Genomic DNA, 17,760 nt, shown 5'->3' on the forward strand with positions numbered 1-17,760 from the left:
TCTACATCTTTAAGAGAAGGAGCGGGGGCCACTAAGTTCCCATTCATAAAACAAACCAAAATAAAAAGAGCAAACAAGAAAACCTACACACACACATGTGCATGGAAGTAATTACACAATCCCATTTTGACAGATCCTAGGAAAAAAAATTATATATATATAAAATACATAATAATAATTTTTATATATATATATTACTGTGTATCCTCTTGGAAAGCTGTAACCAGAAAATACAGAACAAGCTTTTACATTCAAATGAAAAACAGTGATTTAATCTGTAGTTATTGTGGAAGGAAGCACTGGCCAGTGACTGGAAACTTTCACAATTCCTTCATGAACTTTGCTTAGGTAATCATGAGCAACTGGAATAGCCAAGGCTACCCAGCAGGTAGGTGGAATCGGCAGAGGAAAAAATAAATAAGTAAATAGAAATCTACATGGCTGATACAACATCTCTATACAAGCAGCACCTCCTTGAAGAGCACTAGCAAAGTAACTGGTTCAACTTGAAGACAGCAACTGAAGAGAGACAGTGGCACAAAAACCTCACATGGAAAAAAATTCTTAAGGAAGACATGGAGGAAAGCTTGCAGGAGAGCAATTGAAAAATCCGTCATCTCTGCTACAGTGACCAGACTGGAATAGTCCTAAAAGGCAGTGCAAATGCTGCTAGGTGGGATAAGAGCATGAAGAGAGAGGTTAGGCCTTGAAATACAAGAAAAAAGACAGATAGAGCTGACCAAGTTTCCTGGCAGAGGAGGGATTCCTGCTCAAACCCAGAGAGACACAGGCAGGCAGGGAACACCTGGCTCCAGGGGCAGTGGGATAACAAGGGGCACCCCACGTTGCATTTCACAGGCCTGGGCACACTCACTGCCCCAGCCAAATTCAAATGTATCAGCAGGGAAGCACTGACAGACTGCTGTCGTCTCTGGTCTACAGCATCTCACACTATTTTCATAAGATACCCAGAAAAAAGGTACCATAAGAAGCCTTCTGCCTTTGGAGGGAAACACTTGAGAAAGCTGCACATGACTAGCAAGGAGGTAAATGTGGGTAATTACCATTAACTGCATTATAATGAAGTGTAACATTTTCAGACAAAAGAGCTCTAGCTTGTGGGATACATGGGTTTGACAGCCAGAGGAAGGCTGCCAAAAAGTGAACCTTGCAGGGACCTGTGCCAGGAATAAGGGGTTGCTAACTGAAGATAGCGAAGGTAACTGAAGAGACAGGCCACGGGACAGCAGGCTTCTGCAGGGAGACAAATACCTAGGTGTACACTTACACACCTCGTGTTTGCAGCTCTCCACAGTATGGAGAAAGACAGAAATAAGTTTTATCATTTGCAAACAAGCATCTGCAGGAGAGTAAGGAATGACAAAATTAATACTCAGTTCTTCAGGTCTAAGGTCTGACTATTGATTGGGGCTAATAAAGCCTAGATAAGGACCAGGTCACAGACTAGAAGGGTAATAATTATGTGTGCATTTGCCACAAGGACCAGGGTTCAGCAAAAGTGAGATGGGCGAATCTGCTTTGACAGCAAAGCTAGTATTAAGCTTACTGTTTTCCTTCTTTATTCTCTGCGCTCCCACATAAAGGTTTTCTAAACCCAAGTGTGCTCAAATGCATTTCCTCAAAACATCCCAGCCACTTACCGCAAAAATGAGTTACAGCAACAACCATACGACCACTCTTCAAACATTAATCTGCTATGACCACTATGCACAAAATGCATTGCTACCTTGAGAACCATCTAGCACTTAGTTTAAACATTGTCAAGTGGAAAATGCATCATAACTCAAATGTTACAGGAATGGCCATCCACACAAAACACATACCAGGAAATCCATTTTTGCATCACATGTTGCTTTAATACTGCAATATTGTATTTAACAGTTTCAGACAAAATATCTGTGAATGATGGTTTTCAGAGAAACTGAGAATTTCAAAGTAACCAGCACATCCTATTTTATTGCTACCTATGGAAGAAAGGCAGAAATACCTCTATTTGTTTCTTTCTGTTTGTAAACCACTTAAGAAAAGCCACACAGATATCCATCTCCATTATATGTACATACGCACATGCACAATTTATGTAACAGAGCAGTTCAAGTGCACAGTCACCTCTGTGAATGAATTCCGTTCTCGGATGAGCAAGCCCTGGGTGATGATACGACTGAACCAGAACTAAGGGACAGATACAATGCTGTTAAACTTAAAAAATACTGCTGGAAGAATAAGCTGCTGCTGTAAGTCAATAAGTATTCTGCAAACATTGCTTACATTTGCAATTACAGTGCTGTTTAACCTTGCTGAGGAATTGCATGTGAACACAAAGAGCCCTGCTGGGGAAGCACATGCACAAGCCCTGCTACTACTTTAAATCCCTTGTCACCAGTGCAAAAAACATCGTTGTCACTGCCTCTACAGCCTCTCAAACCATGAGATCAACCATGAGACCAGCATGATCACATTGATCAGCCCCGGGGCTGCAAAACTACACAGCCACTTTAGGCTACTGTAGAGTTGGCTTGCCCCCTCTGGCCCCCCCCTTTTTTTTTTAAACTAGGGGTTTATATCATTTCCTGAAAGAGATGGAAAACCACATACTGAAGTTAAACATGTGCTTTTGTCCCAAGCCTGCGGAGAGACTCAACACCACCAGCGAGGAATGCTGACAGCCCCACTTCCCCCAAATGGGGAACTCACAGCCACCAGAAGTGCTGACTTTAACTATTTCACCAACAAGCACATTGCTAGAAATAGTTTGCTTAGGGTACTAATTCTCATTTCCAGACATTACACCTCCTCCACCATTCCAGCAACCTTGTAGCTGCCAGAGTTTTCGCCTCCTTCCAGTTTCTGGAAGCGTACCAACCTGGAGAGTAAGAGTAATGTAACACATTGAAAGTTTAACAACAGACTCAAATACTAATTTGATATTCAGTGGAATAAGAATACTGCAACAACAGCACTACTTGATGTGTTAAGTATGAGGATCCAAGCTCTGGCACAGGAAGCTGCTGGCCACAGATTGCTGTAAGGCTGTCCCAGAGGAGCGCATACCTGCCCTCCTCCCGTTCTTCCTGAAGTACGGCTATTATCTACTGCCAAAGGCAGGATACAAGGCAGACAGCAGTCCGACCTGACTCAGGGTGGATGTTCTGGGCAGCACCCTTATCTCTAGGCATCACATGTTCTTCCATTTGGACCTCCCATTTACACATGCTAAGATTCACACTTTGGCAGTGTATTTGGCATCCTGCAGAAAACACACCCAGAGGGTACCAGCAGGCCCAAATTTCTTGCCTGCAAGCCACTGTTTGATGGCTGACAGGGTGAGGAGCAAGCAAAGGAGGCCCATTAAAAGGCAGTAAGCAAGACATACTGTCACTCCCACAAGCCCAGGAAAGTAGAAAAACAACTAAAGTACATAAGCAAGCAAATGTTCCACCTTGTGCTTTTTTTTTTTGGTTGACAACAAACACCATTTTGGCACAGGATGGTCCATAGGATTTTGGATGTGTGTGTTCTTTGGGGTGAGGTTTTTTGGGTTTTTTTAATTAAGGGTAGGAAAAGTGGACTCCAAACCGATAAAGCATTCCTATAACGTCAAGAGTTTGAGGAGCACTGCTATTTGTTAGGTAGTGCCTGACAGAAAGCACAAAACACATGCAGGACTTCAGGGACTTCTGAAACAGGCTTCAAAGGCTCAACATGGAAAAGAGTGAGGAAAATCTGCCTGCTAACCATTTTTTAAAGAGTGCTGAAGGAGAAATAAATGCAAGAAAGCTATTTTCACAGATAGGGTGTATTCTCCATACTTTTTAGTTTGGCCTTCAGCATACTACTTATCTAATACCTGTGCTGTGCTTGGTGATAGCTTCCATAAAATACCTGCCTGCCAGACGAAGCCAACAGCTTGATCTGTACGCTCTGAAGACCAATTCAATGCCAATGACTGAAGTAGCATTTCTGCATCAGTAAAAAGCACTGAACTATTCATAAGGCTGAAGCAGTCAATAATCCATCATTTGAATATCCCTGGTCTTAGAAGTTACCTACTTCAACAAATGGAATAAATACACTAAATTCTTAAATTTTCATAAAAGCAGAACACTCACAGAGTCTGCTCTATTGCTCTATATTAAAAATCAAGACATCAACCCAGCATCGTTTTCAGTTATCAAAAGCCTATCGTAACACAAACAGAGTGCTGACAACATCCCAAAGGTTTACCTCCAAGGCATAAAACTGAATAATAACTATTACCCAATGAGCTAAATAACAGCATCTTAAGAGATCTTTCCCTGAAGATGAAAAAAAAATCCATGTCATCAGGATGAAAAGAGTTATTTTCAAATGTTAATTTTGTCCAACAACAGGAAGATTCTCAGAGAATTTACCAGACAAACAGCTACGTTGGTTCGTTTTCTAGAAATCCAGCAATAACCATTAGATTTTTTACAGAATGCTGTATTCCTGAAGGATCGCAATTCAGCTTCAGCTACCCAAACCACAGTGCTATTTTGGTCATTAACTATCCTTCACATTTACAAAAACACAATCAAAGAAAAGCACTCCAGCGGCACGGGGTAACTGGCGGTTGTATCTTCCTCTCCCTGACACTCCCCTGAAACTGTCAGTCTCATAGGACACATTGCCTCCCTTTGAGGTCTTACACCAATAAGGATCCTACTTACAAGCATCTTCTGTCGTTGCAGATCTTTTTTTCGGGGGGTAGAGGAAAACAAGCATTTTTCCTAGCATAAATACGTACAAAATGGTAAAGACACGAGCACGGCTTGCAAAAAGCAACGACTGACTTCTCACCTACAGAGCCGCGTCCAACATAGGCTGGGGGAAACGCAAGCTTCCCCTAGCGACACCTAAACCCGATTCATGTACTGGGAAGAAACCACTTTGACAGGCACCCGGGTTTCTCCCTCAAACGAGCCGAGCCTGGCTGGCCCACCTCCCCCCGCTTGCACCAGGCGGCAGGATAGGAAATCCCGCTAGCTGCCGTTTCCAGGCCCCAAGGCCTGCCTCCACCGACAAGGGCTGCTCAGAAGCGGCGAGGCTCGCGGGGAAAATTAAGGTCGCCAGGCCCAGCGCGGTGGCACCGTCACGGGGGTCCCGGCGCCTCTGGCCGGCCCTGTCAGGGCCGCGATGCCCCGTCACGGGGGGGGGGGGGCGCCGCCCCCAGGCCCCCCCCCCCGGTACCGGCCCACGCTCACCTGCCGAGCGGTCGCTTCATGCCCGCGGCGGCGGCGGCGGGGGGCAGGCGCAGGCTGTGCCTCAGGCTGCAGCCCTTGTCGAGCGGCGGCGGCGCGGCGGCGGCGGCGCGCTCATGCTCCACGGTGACGGACTCGTTGCGCTTCCTCATGCCGGGGCGAGCGGAGCCGCGGCGGCGGAGACGGCGAGAGCGGAGCGGAGCCGCGCGCGCACCCGCTGCCGCTCGCCCTGAGCCGCGCTCGCGCCCCGCCCCTGCCGGCCCGCGCCTACCGGAAAGGGCTCAGGACAAAGCTGCCGCTTGCCCGTACTCAAGATGGACGCCACCCCGCCCCCGCCCTGACACGACGCGCCGGGGCGCCATCTTTATAAAGGGCAAAAGCGCCCACTGCCATTTTGTTGGCCACCTGCGGTGAGGTCTGGAAGGGGGAGCAGCGGCGGGGTCCGCGGCCGGCACACGCAGCCTCTGGCCCCGAGTGCCCCTTCCTCTGGGGTAGGGTGATGGGAGTGGATGACCTAGTGGGCTTTGGGGGCTGCGACGAGCCCTGAGCTCTCCTGGGGCTGCTGTGGTAACATGTAAGGTGTAGCATAGCCCAGCGCTGACTGGACCCAGCGGCACAGGCCGCGGGAGCCCTGCTTGGCTCAGCCCAGGGAATCTGGGGTAGATACCCCTTAGTGTCATGGAAAAAAAAAAAAAAACGAAGGTGACTGGAAATGTTGTATTGGAAGCTCTGCAGAGTGCAGCAAGCACTTGGAGATGGTGCCTGTGTACTGCATGGGGGGAAGAGGGGTGAACCTGGGGTTATCAAACAGCCTCCGCATGGAGCAATGCAGAAATGGGGCTGTTCCTGCAAGGCTGATGGGGCAGTTGCAACTCAAGGAGCGCTAGGTGGTTTGCACATCCATGGAGGAGCCATGGGACTTTGCCAGGACTGGAGCACATGCTGGAGTGTGGGGAAACATGCAGGTATGGTACAAGGATGTGGAGAGAGACAAAATTAGCAGGAACCGTGACTGTCAAACCCATCAGTGAGGAAGGGGATGAAATGCTGAGTTGACACAGATAATCATAGTCTGGGTCCCTGAACAGCCAGAGGTGATCACTCTATTTTGTCCTTCAAACCTTTCCCTGAAGCAGAAAGCAACCTTTTGAAAGTTTAGGATATGGCACACCCCCCTTCCATTTGCTCTGTAGCCTTTTGGGAAAGTTACAATAACACTTTGGAAAATACATCCTCATCCGTTTGTCTCCACAGACGCACACTAGCAAGGCTATGTTTCTACACAGCTTCCCTAGCAGAGTGGGAATTCTGCACTGGAAACAAGTGGATGGAAATGGGGCATAATAAATAAATAAATGGGGCAGAATAAATAAAACATTGCTTCCAATATCAGCAAAGGCTGGGGATTACAATATCCATACCACTGGGGAGCAGGACAGCGATGCACTGGAGAAAGCAGCCGTGGTCATGTGCTGTGTTTCCCACTGCCACTATTGCATATAGAACACTGGGTTGATCTATCAGGGTATCTTCTGTGTTCTTCAAAAGTAAAAAAAGTGGAGAAATTATTAAAAAACATATATTTCTTTCTTCAGACAAGTGATTTCAGCTCTCTTGCATCTATTTCTTCTCTGTCTTGCTGCAAACTGAATACTATACTTGATGGAACATGGAGATTCAAAATAAATGTAGCATTACAAATTAATCCCAGGTGCAAAGAAAAGACAGCAGACCAAAATGTAGGATGCCATTGTTAAAATACAGTCCTTGACTATCTTGGCAATTACGGATAGCTAGCAGAAGGCACAGTCTGATGTACTGATACATGCTTTGTCATGCCCCTGGAAGCTTCTCCTAACGTTTGAGACCTTTTAGAGGTTTTCTCTCTGCCAAATCGTGATTCCTAAAACTTACAAGCAGGCATTCGGAAACACTGGTAGTTCTCTTGCAGTCTTTGAACGGTGGAGAAAAGTGTTCTCATCCTTTTGATTTTGCTTCATTTCCTACATCTTATTGGAAAGACGCAATGCTGCAGTTGGAGATTGTTAGCCCTGTGTTGGAGCTTGGCCTGGTGACAGCAGGGGTAGAAGTCACTCCAAGAGCAGGCTATAATGGGCTCATTGGGACTGACAGCGTGGTCCTGTGAGGAGGGTACTGCAGACTGCCTAGCAGGCTTTGGTATGAGGAAAACAGTCCCAGGCATCATAAATCCTCTGATATGCCTCTGGAGGAGGTTTATTTGCAAGAAGGACAGCTAAGAAAAGTTGCTTGAAAGTCCATCTTTATGGCATGGGTCCCAGTACAGATTGGCTTTTTCTCTGACGAAAGACAAGCAAGTATTTTCTTGTGGTGACCTTAAGCCGATTTCAGCATTTTTACAGGCTTTTCTTTCTTAACTCTGTAATAGTATAAGCATGTATTTGTTTAGCCGCTCCCCTCATATCAGATTTTTAAGACTTATAAATCACCACATCATCATTTTTAGTGAAATGTCCTTTGTACTGCTAGTACATAATTTATAGGATATAAAAGAGATTCTCCCATTTGGAATCAGTACTTGTGCTTCTTACTTACTGTAAGAGATGAGTGCCGCATCAAAAATTTGCCCACTCAGAGAAATCAATGCTCATCATCCATTCCTAATCCAAAATTAGCCCCAAATGTGATGCTTGAATTCTGGTGGACTTGATGGGAGGAGTATGTCAAGGCAAGGGTCATCTATAAACCATAAACTTGCTTCTCCTAGCTCGTAAAACTTCGCCTGGGGAACCTGACGCCCAGCATTACTCTTACATCAGTTCACTGTCCCCATGACAGGATCCCAGGCAGGAATTTAACTCCTTCCTAGATCTGTTTGTCTGCAGCAGTTCAATGCTTCAGTAGTAATCCAAACCTTGAGCACACAGTGATTTTAGCTCCTAGGACTCGGTGAAGCTTTCCAGGTCACCAAACCTGGGGTTTTGCTGTTATAGGCAAAGCAGGATGTACTTCTACCATCTGCACTCACTGAATACGTTATCTGAACAATGCAACATAGCCTGGAGAATGTGCTGCCACAGGTTTTCATAGCAGCTGTATAACCCAGTGTGGTTATACAAAAAGAATGAGTACAGGAAGAACAGGAAAGTCCAGTCAGAGTAAAAGCTGGGAAAGGAAATAAAAGATTCCTTAGCTCAAGGCATAAACCAAGATTATGGTAGAGCAAAAGTAGAAACTATCCCCGTGGGCAAAGATACCTTCCTTAGGGTTTCTGCGCATCTGAAATGATCTGGAAGAGGCCTGGAGACAGGCTGTGGGCAAGGATGCTGCCTGATGAACTGCAGCAATGACAGTCTCCCTCCTACCATGTATTCTCCACAGGCATCTGCACCTGAACAGACTTGCCTTGCCTGGGGATGAGGAAGGTGGAAAGCAGAGGACAGAAGCTGAGCACAGATCCTTAGTAAAGTTGTCAAGGTAAACATGGGAGATGTGTTTGGCTATGGATGAAGCCCTAACAATTCTCCATGAAGGACAGAACCGAGAGAAGGAGACACTGAAGGAACCCCAAAGAGCCAGGAGTCAGTACTGGTAAGAAAACCATTGGGAGGTAAGAATCTGGAGAGCACAAGGGTATTCAGAGCAATCAAAAAAGGCAGAGAGAGCAATCACCCCTGAGGAGGTGCTTGAAAAGGGGACAAAAGCCAACAAGAGGGAACTCGGCAAAGCAGAGAGAGACTGTGCACCCTGCTGATGAAGGTGGGGAATGCAGAGACCTGCTAGGAGGACAGATACCCACAGCTTTGTATTCCTCAAACTGCCCCTCTCTGACAGGACAAGGAGGGAAAACCGATGCTACAAGCAAATAATGATTTTTTTCCCAAACATCAATCAAGACAAAAATTCTTTCGCTCAAGTTGGTTAAGCACGTTCATGCTTGATGGACAGTGCCAGGCTGTCCCATGGATTGAGCACTCCTCCAGCTCCTGCCTTTGCAGCATAGCACCCGGCTCCCATTGCAAGCCCCTGAGAAACAACCCCCCACCACCACCTTTGTCACTGGAGTCTGAGACACTTCAGGAATTGCTATGCCTCCAGCAGGCACCAAGGGATTCTCTCTGGGCACTCCCAAACAGATGTGCTAGGCACAACTGACTTGCGGGAACTCAGTTGTAAGGTACCAAAGTCAGATCATGGTTTAGATTTGTTCAGTTGCCACTTTGGAATACTTCACAGAGATTTCCTCCAGTTTCTGTAGCCTCAAGCACTCCTTATTTTGGGGGTTGAGCTCCTTGCTGAGTGTTCCTGATTCTTCATTGCAAAGACATAGTGTTGCGTGTGCTGACAAATGATCCTTGTGAGGAAATGAGAGGAAAATTACAGTGAGAACATAGCTCTCTCCTGAGCTGGTGTTCCCAAGCTATGCTACTGCCCATACAAACCCAAACCTAGAATAAACATCCCATAACTCTGGGTCTCTGGTATGGAGTACCTAGGGATCACAGTAGTTCCCCAGGCTGACTTACTGTCAGTTAGACAGAAGGCAGTAGCAGATACAGTTGGATACTTCACGCCAGCTGGAGAGAGTTAACAAACAGAGCTGTTGTGCACCCAAGCACAGAACAGAGGAGTCCCCTTTTCCAAACACTCCCCTTCACAGGAGTCCTTGGGGGAGCTCACAACAACTGGGGATGTCCTAGCACAAATAACATCCACCTCTCAGAATTAAGGCTGGCAGATGAATCAAGACTGTGGCTGTGGGCTTCTCCGTCTTGCTCACCTGGCTGTCCCCAAGTTTCACTGCACAGAGGAAACTGTGGAGGGCTAAGACTGAGGTAGCTGTGGAGCCATCCTTCCACACTGACTTCCTGAAGGCAGCAAAATCCAGGTTACTGAGGGTAAAACTAGCTCTGAAAAAGTTAATCACACAGTGCTCTTAACGACTCAAAGAAGAGTCACTTGCTGATATCCAGAAGTCAGCACAAAACCCTGGCCACTACCTGCAAGTTTCCCTAGTGAACAGTAAATACAGAGCTGGATGAAGACACAGGAGTTACACAGAGTCTCTAAGCATGGTGGTGCTCCAGTCTGCTACAAAGGGGGGTGAGCCAAGCCTCTCCAGTAATGCTGATTCGTTTAATTAATCACTTTCCTGGTACTTCCCTGGCTGTAGTTAAGCTGGTTTCTGAGAGCCCTGGGGTGAAATGAGAAATGCTTTGTAGATTACAGATGCCAAACTAGGTCCTTTCTAACACATGGACCAAATCAAACATTGGTCTTTTCTGGAACTAGCTTGGAGAGACTGAAGTCTATAATACATTTGACCAGTTTTCCCTGATTTTGGAGGTATAGTTGAATGAATATTAATCCTAGACATGCATGATGTCTCCTCTGATGTTGATCTCTCTCACCTTGTGCAGAGCGGCTGTGAGCCCAGGATGTGCCTGCCCCCAAAGACTGGCATGGTAACATGCACAGAGGCTTTACGATGTTTCCTACCACCCTGTACAGAAAGAGGTGCCTATTATAACTCTTCTTTTTGTCAAGAGGCTGCACTCCTCTGATTTCCATCCAGGAGATGGCAGTAGCACATCTCAGCGCTTGCACAGGGATTCACACCAGGTTAGCCAGCCCCTTTTGCCTCCCAGCTGCTCTACTCCACAGTCACCACATGGTCTCGTTACATGCAGGCTCGTTAGGAATAAGCAACGGGCACTGCAGAACTATATTGGGACAAACTCCTTCCCCTAGGTGACAGCCACAGTCGCAAGGGATAAAAGGTGATGCGTGTCCCACACGTGCCCTCCTCTTAGCTTTAAGGCATTTCTTAGTCAAGTTTGAGGCTCTGACTCCACTGTGGCCATCCACACCAGCAAAGTATGAGATATGAGTGCTTTGAGGTAGCAAACATTAATATAGACAGGCTAGGAAAGGCTGTTATCCAGAAGGGAAGACTGAATACATAGGTTTCCCTCCTGAATCAGAAGGGAGGAAACACTGCACTCCCAGTCCTCCCGCAAAGGGCCATAAGACCCTGTGCCCAAACATATAAGTATTTATAAGAGTAAGCACTAAAAAATTTGTCATAACTTTTCCATCCTGGGAAGCTAAGGGCAGAAAAGCGGTCCTGAACCACAACTTTGCCTAAGAATGGTCAAACATTTCACCCTAAGGGCACTGCAATTCTGGAGCCTCTTCAGTAGAGCCAAGAGCTCTTTACAGGCACAACACATACTCCAGCTGTGCTACCAACAGGATACCCTGATCCCGCCGTAAACAAAGCTCTTGGAACAATGTTAGTTTGAAAAGTAAATATAGCATTGGAATAATGCTTGACAGGGTTCCTTTAAAAGTAGTGTTATATGACTTGCCAAGGTTTATACTTTCCAGATGAGGGTTTGGTACCTGGTGATTTCTCTTTTCCAAGTATCCATGTTCTCCATTGCTACAATTGGGATTTTCTCTGCTGATTTTCCAGGTGCAAGGGCTGATTAGCTGGAATTAAACTGGGTGCCTCTAAGTGTCCATGCTTAAGTTCAGAGAGTACCCAGAGGTACTGGTCCCCCAGGATCCTTGTGAAGTCAGTGGTTCTAAGTAATTCAGCAAAGCAAAGTGTTACCTTTGAGGCAGACACCTGTATGCAACCCAGTCAATGGACTTGCTCAGGGACATGGTCTGCAGTGTAACGCAGGAAATAGCTGCCTGTTTGTGGGCACCTTTAGATTACTCATTTACTATTCAGTCTGGCTTTGTACACATTCTTAATTTTAAAAAAAACACAAAAGCACATGAATTGAGCAGTGTGGTTTTCAGTTCTCTGGCTCTCTCTAGAATCAGGCATGTTCAGTGAAAATTGCAATTAGAGTATTTTTTTCTTCAGAGATTCTGACGGAAAGCAGTGAGATGCTTAGAGCAAAACAGCAGGCATCTTAACCCACTGATGTTACTAACCATAATCTATTCAATTCTGTCATAAAAGTTACTTCCAGGAATGACATATCGTTGCTCCTCTTAATGACCTACAATAATGAATAAACTTAATGCTTCGGTAACGTGCCATCCAGTTGGCTTCCAATAGGCAATGCAGTCTGATTAGGAACCTCCTTCCATTTTTCAGAACTTCCCCTGCTGTTCATAGGACAGAAAACAATATCCATCCATGTAAAAAGAAGAAATGAAATGGGGTGGAGGGGGAGTTTATTACTGCAAGGCATCTAAATCCATTCTCCAAGCTGGGGAAATGTCTCCCAGGGTTTGAGTTCACTAGCTGGGTCCAGAGAAGAATTCATTAAAAATAAACTCGAAGCACAGTGATCAAAGGGAAAGTAGCTCCTCCATTTTGCAGGCCGCCTGCCCCCAATAATTTTTTTTCACTTTTGACTTTTATAAAATCACACGGTTATCACTTCTTTTTTTTTTTTGGCGTAATTCATAGTTCACAACCACTCATGTTTACACAGGCATGTGCATTTACAAGAAATCAGGTTTGAAGAGAATAAATGAGGATACTGACTTTTTCCGCATTAGTGAAGGAAAACTGCAGATTAGATCAATTTATACACATGAATCGGACGCCCATCAGATGCATAACTGATCATAAATCAGTTATACTGGCTTGCAGAGATGTGTACAATTAAAAGGTTCACATAATATGGCCCTGAGGCTAGCAAACAATACAGCTGGTGTTGGCATCAGTTTCCATGTAAAAGGAGTTTATCAAATGTAGCTGCTTGTTGTCTACATTTTCTGTTTTTAACCAATTTCTCTTTCAAGGTGTAAACTCCATTTGAAAGAAGGAGGTAGAGAAGAAAATTAAAATGGGTCAGAGATATGAGTACCTCATACTGTCAAAGAAAGGGAAAAACTGATTCCACCAGGGCAAGGGCAACATTTCACTGGACCTCAAGTAAGGCTGGGAAGCAGTTCACTGCCAAGCGAGCTTTTAGAGGAAAAAGCAAGCAATTAGTTGGACAGGGATGCTCATGTTGAATCAGTAAATTCAATTAAAAATATTAGTGTTAATTTTTTTTTTCCTCTTTCATAAAGTTTCTGGTCAAGTAGCAAGAAACCCCATTCCCTCCATATCGAAACCCAGCTTCTCATCTGGAAATGTGACACTGCTTTAGGGATACAAATAGTGTTATTCTGAGTTTTATGGTCTTCTTGCTTAATAAAATGGTAGCTCTGTGCTCTTGCATAACATTTAGGCTTCTTGAGCTACTTTGCACAACTGATTATAAAATCAGCAAAGATAAAACTATTATAGGACTTAATTAATTTAGGCACTTAATTTACGATTTCGATTTGTTTAGCTTCGTTGTAGAATAGTTGCGTAGTTTCTGAGCAGCCTGTTAAAGATGAATGCCAAAATGCCAGTGTAATGTATCAATAAGAAATAAACTTTCCTCTGAAACAAGTATTTTCTTCCCAAAGTTGTGCTTGGGAGAGCTATAAAGAAACAGTCCTGGAGGCTCGAGCAGTCACCAGCCCTGTCTGCGTGCCCCAAAGAGTATCGCGCAGAGGTAAGAAGGATGACTAAAGCCCTGCTGGCCATTTTTTCAGTGTTGGCACAATCCAGCGCTTTGATGCACCAGGGAAAAATGGTTTTGAGGGAAGTGTTGACAGTAAATTGAATGCTTGCAATGGCCTAACACGGTAAGGCAGCCAGTGCCGCGCTGCATTTACGAGATGAAGGAGAACTCGTAGTCATTAAAGATCTGCAAAGAAAAGGCCGCAGAAGTGGCTTCTGTACTAAAATTTGAGGCCACCGTTTTCTGCGAATCAGAGAGAGGAGCTGGGACTGCGCCTTACAGCAACCACACGCGAGGCCAAGTCCCGGGGCCAGGCCCGCATGGGAACCGGGCGTGGGGACCGCCAGGCTGCTTGGCCCCGCCCCCAAGCCCTGGGGCTCCGCCCACTCCAGGGCTCTCTGGCGGGAAATCACCCTTCACCCTCCTCCCGGAATCCCCTTGGTGTCATATAGCGGTCACGGAGTCAAAGGAGACGTTTCCCCCTTAAGAGAAGACATGGGCCATATTTTTATGGGCGTGGCCCTTTTAAGAGCCGCCACGTGTGGGCGTGGGGCTCTCGGTCGAAGTCAGCGGCGGGGCTGAACCATCGCCGGGGGTGGGGGGTGGGGTTGGGCTGAACCACTGCCTGATGCGGGGGGGTTGGCCATAGGCAGGGCCATAGGCAGGGAGGTGGCTGAACCAGTGCGATGGGGGGCTCACGGGCTGAAGCACTGACTGAGGGGGGGCGGGCTGGAGCAGTGCCCTACGGGGGGGTGGGACGGGTGGGACGGGCTAAACCATCCTGTGAATGGGGGGGGTCCCTGAAAAGGGGGGTGCATTTTGCGGGGCTCAGGAGGGCCAACAATAAACAGGGAGAGCCCCTCTTGCAGGACCCCTGGTTACAGGGGTGTCCCCAAGGAAAGAGGGAGCCGAGGGAGGGCTCAGGGCTTTTATTAGAGGTTCTCTGAAGCCGGGGGCAGTGGGTCCCCAAAACTGCATCTGGAGGATTGTGTCTCAGGGGCCTCCGTGGCAGAGGGCAGGTCCCCCAGGGGGCCTGGGGGCAGGAAACGAGAGACCCAGGGGGTCTGCAGGAGCTCCTGGGCCGAGAGGCGCTGCGAGGCTGGGCACAGCAGGCGCAGGATCACATCCTGTGGGACACGGCGGTGGAGGAGGGCCTCGGGGCCTCTACCAAGGCCTGGGGGGACCCCCGTCACCTGGGGAGCCTGGTCAGCTGGGAGACCCCATGTTCCTGGTGCCCCTAGCTGCCTCCAGGTGTCCCTTGGTTGTCCTCCAGCCACTGGCTGCCGATGTTCCTCAATACCCTCTATCTCTATCCCCCACAGCCCCAACAGTGACTTCCAGCTCCCCTCCAGTACCCTCTAGATGGCCCTCAAAACCCCCTCATGCCCCCATCTTCCCTCAATGCCCCAGAGCTGCCCTCCATTCCCCTGCTGCCCCCCATCTTCTGCTGCCCTCCAACACCTTCTAATGCCCCTTGATGCTCCTGGCTGCCCCCCAGCCCCACCTTGCAGTCCTGGGGCAGGGGCTGCCAGGAGGGGAAGACGGGGGGCCGCTGGATCTGCTGCAGGAGGCGCTGCAGGTTGGTGTCGTCGAAGGGCAGGCGGCCCAGGAGCAAGGCATAGAGGATGACGCCAGCGCTCCAGGTGTCCGCCAGGAAGGGGTCATAGGCCTGAGCCTGCAGGATCCTGGGGCAGGCATAGGCGAAGGACCCGCAGAAGGTCTGGCTCAGCGCTTCCCTGGTGGACACCTCTGCGGAAGCTGAAGCCCCCAGGGACTTCCTGTTGGCATCCTCCGGGGCCACCCTCCGGGGCAAGCCAAAGATAGAGATCTTCACATTGTCCTGGTAGTCCAGGAGGAGGTTCTCCAGCTTCAAGTCCCTAGGGGAAACATGGGGGGGGGTATCTATGGGGCAGATGACAGTGTGGAGGGCAGATAAGGGTGTAGTGGGTCAGGTAGGAGGTGTGGGGGCAAATAAAGTCTTTGGAGGTCAGATACAGGGTGTGTAGGGCAAGCAGGGGACACAGAGATGAGCTGTGGGGCAGATAGGGAAGTTTTGGTGCAGGTGGGGGTCAGATAGGTGGTGTGGAGGCAGATAAGGGGGCTGTGGGGCAGGTAGGGGAACTATGGGGCAAATAGAGGCTGTGGAGGTCAGATATGGGCTATGTGGGGTCAACAGGGCAGATACGGGGGTTATGGAGCAAACGGAGGTGTGGGAGGCAAGTAAGGGCTATGGGGCAGATGGTGGTGTGGGAGCAAACAGGTAATAGGTAGGGGACAGACAGGGAGTGTGGTGGCACTTGGGGGGTCCAAGGCCCTCCCTCCCCGCCCATGAACCCCTTGCTGCCTGGGGGAGCTTCCCCCCAGTGCCGCAGCAGGGACCCTGCTGCCCTGGTGCTCACCCACCGGTGGACAACCGCCCTGCTGTGGAGGTAGGCCAGGCAGAGGACCAGCTGGGAGAACCAGTGCCCTGCCAGGCTCTCAGGGCAGGGTCCCTCATTCTGCACCCGCTGCAGGACGTTCCCCGACGGGGCCAGCTCCATGATGATGTAGTGCCACGCCGTGGTCTCGATGGCCTGGTAGAGGGTGATGAGATGCTTGTGGTGCAGCCCCTTCAATACCTGCAGGCAGGGAGGGAGGGGTTAGCGGGGGACAGGCCTGCCCTGGAGAGCTGCCCCGGGATTGCCGCTGCCCCCACAAAATGCTGCGTCTCCTGCGCCCAGTGCCCCTGGCCTTTTAACCCCTTGATGCCCAACCAATGCCCACCTTGCCCAATAACATGTCATGATGCCCCTGAGCCCCCTACCCCACTGACTCCCTCCAATGCCTCTCCAGTGCCCCCTGCTCCCCGATGCTCCTCCGTCCCCCCTGCCTGGATGTGATGTGACAGGAGCTCTATGAGATATTCCTCCGGTGCCTTTCTTTTGGAGATGACTTTGATGGCGACCTGTGCCCGCTGCTGGCAGGCCACAGCCTTGTACACCTTCCCATAGGTGCTGTGGCCCAGCATCTGCTCCAGTTGGTAGCCGAACTGTTCCAGCACCGCGGGGGTGGCGGTGGGGGCCGCCTCTGCCATGTCCGCAGGCAACGAACCTGGCGGGTGGAGCAGGGCCCGGGGGTTCCCCTGGCGGGAACCAGCCCCCCGACCTCTGTGGCCTCCCAGCCCCCCTTCTCCTCCCTCCAGCCGTTCCCCTCCGGCCACAGCCCTGGGGGTTCCCCCTGTTGGTGACATCACAAACCTGGGGATTCCCCCACTGGTGACATCACAACCCCCAAGCCTTCCCTGTCCCCCCTGCTGCCCTGGAGATGGTAGATGGGGGGAGCAGTTAGTTTTAGGGGTGCTCTGAGCCCTGCGGGGGTTAGTTGGGGCAGTGGCTTAATTTGCAGCCACTGGCCAGGGAAACCGCAGGGAAATTCTTGCAGTAGAAGCTAGCATGAGACCCCGTGAGAGGGGACGGCAACGTTTATTTGCTGGATATTGAGGCAGGTGGATTTCACACCTTCACCCTTGCACGTGTGCGTGCCCACACCCGCAAGCATCCCGCTGGCTGTCCAGAATCAGAGAACACCTGAGGTTGGCAGCCACCTCTGGAGATCGCCTAGTCAAGCAGGGTCACCTAGAGCACGCTGCCCAGGGGCGCGTCCAGGCGGCTTGTGAGTCGCTCCCCGGACGGGCACTCCACCGCCCGGCCACGGGCACAGGCCTGGCGAGGGAAGGAGCAGCCCTGCGGCGAGCCGGGCCCCCGGGGCCCCGCCCCCTCCCCTTTCGGGGGCGTGGCCGTCGCCGCCGCGGCCCAATGCGCGCCGCCGCCGCTCGGCTTTCTCCGGCGGCTGGCGGCCAATGAGAAAAAAACCTGCCGCCGCCCAATGAGCGGCGGCGGCGGAGGTTGTTGCTGGGCAGGCATGCGCGGTGCGCCCAATGGGAGCGGGGCGTTGCAGCCGGGCCCGGGCGCAGGCGGCGGCGGGCGCGGAGTGGAGCGGCTGGGCCCCGGCGCTCACCATGCCCTACAAGC

General features: G+C 49.5%; 1 protein-coding gene and 1 long non-coding RNA gene across 2 annotated transcripts; one reads left to right on the forward strand and one right to left on the reverse strand.

Moving 5' to 3' along the window:
• Positions 1 to 5,664: 5,664 nt before the first annotated feature.
• Positions 5,665 to 14,099, forward strand: LOC112967630. The gene is made up of 3 exons (XR_003254034.1): positions 5,665 to 6,205; positions 8,601 to 8,810; positions 10,640 to 14,099. It is a non-coding gene; the product is annotated as an uncharacterized LOC112967630 (long non-coding RNA).
• A 578-nt stretch (positions 14,100 to 14,677) lies between these two features.
• On the reverse strand, positions 14,678 to 16,823 carry TSSK4 (testis specific serine kinase 4). The gene is made up of 4 exons (XM_026068924.1): positions 16,620 to 16,823; positions 16,154 to 16,368; positions 15,255 to 15,627; positions 14,678 to 14,877 (listed from the first exon to the last, which is right to left on the reverse strand). The coding sequence occupies exons 1-4, from the start codon at positions 16,821 to 16,823 to the stop codon at positions 14,683 to 14,685; spliced, it is 987 nt and encodes a 328-aa protein (XP_025924709.1). The 3' UTR covers positions 14,678 to 14,682.
• Between the last annotated feature and the right edge of the window lie 937 nt (positions 16,824 to 17,760).

The sequence above is a fragment of the Apteryx rowi genome, unplaced genomic scaffold (assembly GCF_003343035.1).
Source record: "Apteryx rowi isolate R43461 unplaced genomic scaffold, aptRow1 scaffold_1050, whole genome shotgun sequence".
In the NCBI taxonomy this organism is placed as follows: domain Eukaryota; kingdom Metazoa; phylum Chordata; class Aves; order Apterygiformes; family Apterygidae; genus Apteryx; species Apteryx rowi.

What these genes read in the sequence shown, in the direction of transcription:
- TSSK4 (XM_026068924.1), bottom strand. Translation starts at nt 16,823, where the DNA reads ATGGCAGAGGCGGCCCCCACCGCCACCCCCGCGGTGCTGGAACAGTTC. An exon ending in AGCAGGGCGGTTGTCCACCG is followed by an intron (nt 15,628 to 16,153) that starts GTGGGTGAGCAC and finishes TGTTTCCCCTAG; the next exon opens with GGACTTGAAGCTGGAGAACC. An exon ending in CCCTGCCCCAGGACTGCAAG is followed by an intron (nt 14,878 to 15,254) that starts GTGGGGCTGGGG and finishes CGTGTCCCACAG; the next exon opens with GATGTGATCCTGCGCCTGCT.